The sequence below is a fragment of the Phyllostomus hastatus genome, unplaced genomic scaffold, assembly GCF_019186645.2.
Source record: "Phyllostomus hastatus isolate PE091 unplaced genomic scaffold, TTU_PhHast_1.1 phas_scaffold_501, whole genome shotgun sequence".
Classification (NCBI taxonomy): Eukaryota; Metazoa; Chordata; class Mammalia; order Chiroptera; family Phyllostomidae; genus Phyllostomus; species Phyllostomus hastatus.
In genome coordinates this window covers 10,332-13,676 of record NW_025334033.1, presented here as the reverse complement: position 1 = coordinate 13,676, position 3,345 = coordinate 10,332, and the positions used below count along the sequence as shown (strand labels likewise).

At 38.1% G+C, this 3,345-nt stretch overlaps 1 gene segment (V, D, J or C); it reads left to right on the top strand.

Annotated features, from left to right (window-relative positions):
- Positions 1–2,538: 2,538 nt before the first annotated feature.
- LOC123808394 lies at positions 2,539–3,091 on the top strand. The segment is given in 2 exon segments: positions 2,539–2,620; positions 2,796–3,091. Coding segments are annotated over 2 exon segments (366 nt in total).
- The last annotated feature ends 254 nt before the right edge of the window (positions 3,092–3,345 follow it).

Below are 3,345 nucleotides of genomic sequence, written 5' to 3'. Positions count from 1 at the left end.
TTTGATGTGATATAACTCTTATATTTTTTATTTCTTTATATATAGTTTACTTTAGTTCTTAGAACATATTGAAAATAGCTGATTTAAAGTCTTTGCTTATTAAGTCAAATATGTAACCTCTTCAAGGTTACATACTGGCTTTTTTTTTGTCTATATGGACCATGTCTTCTCATTTTGTTGCATGTAGTAATCATATTTTTGGTTGAAAACTAAACATTTTAAATAATATAATATGGCAACCTTGGAAACCACCTATTCCATCCCCTTGAGGTTTTCTTTATTGCTGTGTTTTGTTGTGTTTACTGTCAGTTAGTTTAGTGACTTTCCTGAATTAATTTGTGAAGTCTGTATTTTTCTCATGTGGCCCTGGGCATTTCTGCTTGATTAACTTAGCAGTCAGCTAATGACTAAACAGAGATTAAGCCTGGAACCAATTGGATTCATGCCCTTTACCAGTGGGCTTTGTGTGCAGGCTTGGGCACTCCAATATATAGCCTGGCCATTAACAGCTTTGCCTTAGCTTTCACTTTCTCCTTCACAGATTCCAGGTCAGCCCTAGATGAAAGGTTAGGGCACCCTTAGCTGGGCACATCAGTTGAATAGGTAATGTTGGAAAGGAAAACACATGGCTCAATTTCACTAATAGTCAGAATAATACAAATTAAAATGAGACTCTACACTCAGCATATTGGTAAAATTTGGACTGTTTCATAATTTTTGTATTATAAATGTTTTCCAGGCTTGGTGAGGCTGGAATGCTCGTGCACTGCCAGTAGAAGTGTAAATGGCTATCACTAGTTTGAATGTTTAATCAGTAAAATTGAATATGTACATATACTGTGATTAGACAATTCTTTCTGGATACATACCCCAAAGAAGTTCTCACATATTTAATAAGGAGAAATAGAAAACTATGTTCATTGCTGTGCAGGTGGGGTTAGATTCGGCCTATGAGTCCACCACTAGGGGGCTGCATAAGTAAATGTGGAGGAAGCAATGCTAAACTATTTTGCACAGGTAGAAGCTTCGAATCAGAGCACATAACCAGTAATCTAAAAAGAGTTTTAAGTTACCTGTAGCTATATAGAACTTGGTTTCAGGAAGAAGCTGCTTGCTCACTTAATGAGCTTACTTGTATAATTGCATTTCCTTTGTGTTTCCTTTTATGTTTCAGTTGTCAAAAATTTTAGAGCTCAACTTAGTCACAATTTCTGTATTAGTCCTTTGACTAAAGAAATCTATGCCCACTTATCTTTAGTTTTTTCATCCTAGCTTTACAGCCATATTGGAGTTTTGTATTTTTTGTAAGCTTTGGGGGTTATAAATATAAATAAATTTTCTGTTGGACCTAAACAATCATATCATAATTAGGGAATATCCCAGTGAAAAAAGAGAAAAGATTAGGGAAGAAACTAATTTCTCCAGGCTTGTTAGACTATTTGGAAAAAAAAAAGAAAAAGAAAAGGAAATGAATCAAACAACCGTCTTAGGATGAGAAAGAAATATTTCATTCCATGGAAGTATGTGTTTAAATGACCACTCACATGAATGAAGAACATGTTTTGGTAACCAGAGGGTTTTTAGGAAGACAGCTATTTCCTGTGGATAAGCTTAATATCCCATGGAAATGGAATGAAATGAGAGTTTAAACAAAAGCAAAGGAATGAAATCTCTTCAAGCTGTGGGAAGCTACTTAGAGGCTGCTTGGGGAAATGATTTTCCATCAGTTCTCATGTAGTCCACTAGGTGGTGGTGTACATGAAAAACTTCTTACTGTATAGTCCTTGAATTGTCACAAACCTTGTTTACTCTTCTTTTGCCAATAAAATACCAAGAAAACCTGTATAAAACAATAAAATCCAGAGGCAAAAGTACGGAGCCCTGCATTAATAACAAAGGGGACAGTCTTAGGCTATAAAATGAGGATAGGTACCATCCAAAAGAAATCATCTCCAAATGCAGCTTTTGTGTCTTCCTTGACCCAGGTTCCTTTGGTTACGGAAAATTATAAATAAGATTTTCTTTCCACTTTTACTCCACAGACCACTTTGAATGCAAGGAGGCAAGTTTTGATGAACATGTTTACATAGTAATTTTTGTGCCTTAAAAAGTCCATCCTTCATCTATCAGTTAGTAAGATTTCATAATCATTATTTTTAACATGCTGATATGTCATCATGTCACATGTGACAAGTCGGTATACTTTCTGTGTGAATACATCACTTTACTGTGAATGATGAAGTAGTCTTTTATCAGTTGGGTGACTTCCTTCATCACCTTTAGAGAAGGAAGCAAGTTTCTTGAGTGATTAAATATGCACAACTGTGGTGACCTCTGAAAGGCTACATTCCCTTTTAAGACTGTTGCTCAGGACAAAGCACAGTTGAAGCCACTCTTAAGCAGCCCGACAAATATAGTCACTCTTCTGCAGTTCACACAGTCTGGCTGATGATGTCATCGACACAAAGAAGAAAATGCAAAACAGGAGGCTTTATACCAGCTTGCTGGTGAGCACCAAATGTTCAGGTGAGGCCTGAGACCAGCTGTGGTATGGCTGTGGCTTTGCAGAGCACCCTGGAAGTGGTGTGGATGGGGCTCCTCCTCAGCTCTCTGTGGATGGGTAAGTAGGCTCCTTCACTGTCTGGTCTTGGAAAAGTGCATGCCATTATTTTAAATTTTGGACTAATTAAAAAAAACAAAGAAGCCAGATTTATTAATACTCACTATACTTAAAAGGCCATTGACAAGCAAATAGCAGCATGAAACTCACAACCTTCTTTATCTGTTTTGTGTAGTTGCAGAGAGCAAGGACCAAGTATTTCAGCCTTCCTCTGTGGTATCTTCCGAGGGAGCTGTGGTGGAAATCCCCTGTAATCACTCTATATCCACTGCTTATGACTTCTTCTGGTACCTTCACTCCCCAGGATGTGCACCAAGACTCTTAGTAAAGGGCTCAAGGCCTTCTCAGCAGGGACGCTACAACATGACATATGAGCGATTCTCTTCTTCACTGCTCATCCTCCAGGTGCAGGTGGCAGATGCTGCCTTTTACTACTGTGCTCTGGGGGACACAGAGGCAGAGAACCCATAAAGAGCTGAACAGAAATGGGGAGAGGGTACAGCCTTTGTAGGAGGTAGACAAGAGTGCAGCAATAACTGCTTTTTCCAACTCAGTGATTTCTAAGCTTTTCCATTTGGGACTATTATTAAAAAAACTTTGAGTTCAGACACACTCTATATTGTGAAGCTCTCAGTTCAGTGGTGACAAGGAGAGAAGAATCCACAGGAGAGTAAAATCCCTTTACACTCAAATCCAGGAGTTTGTATAGAGAAATTTCTCTCTCT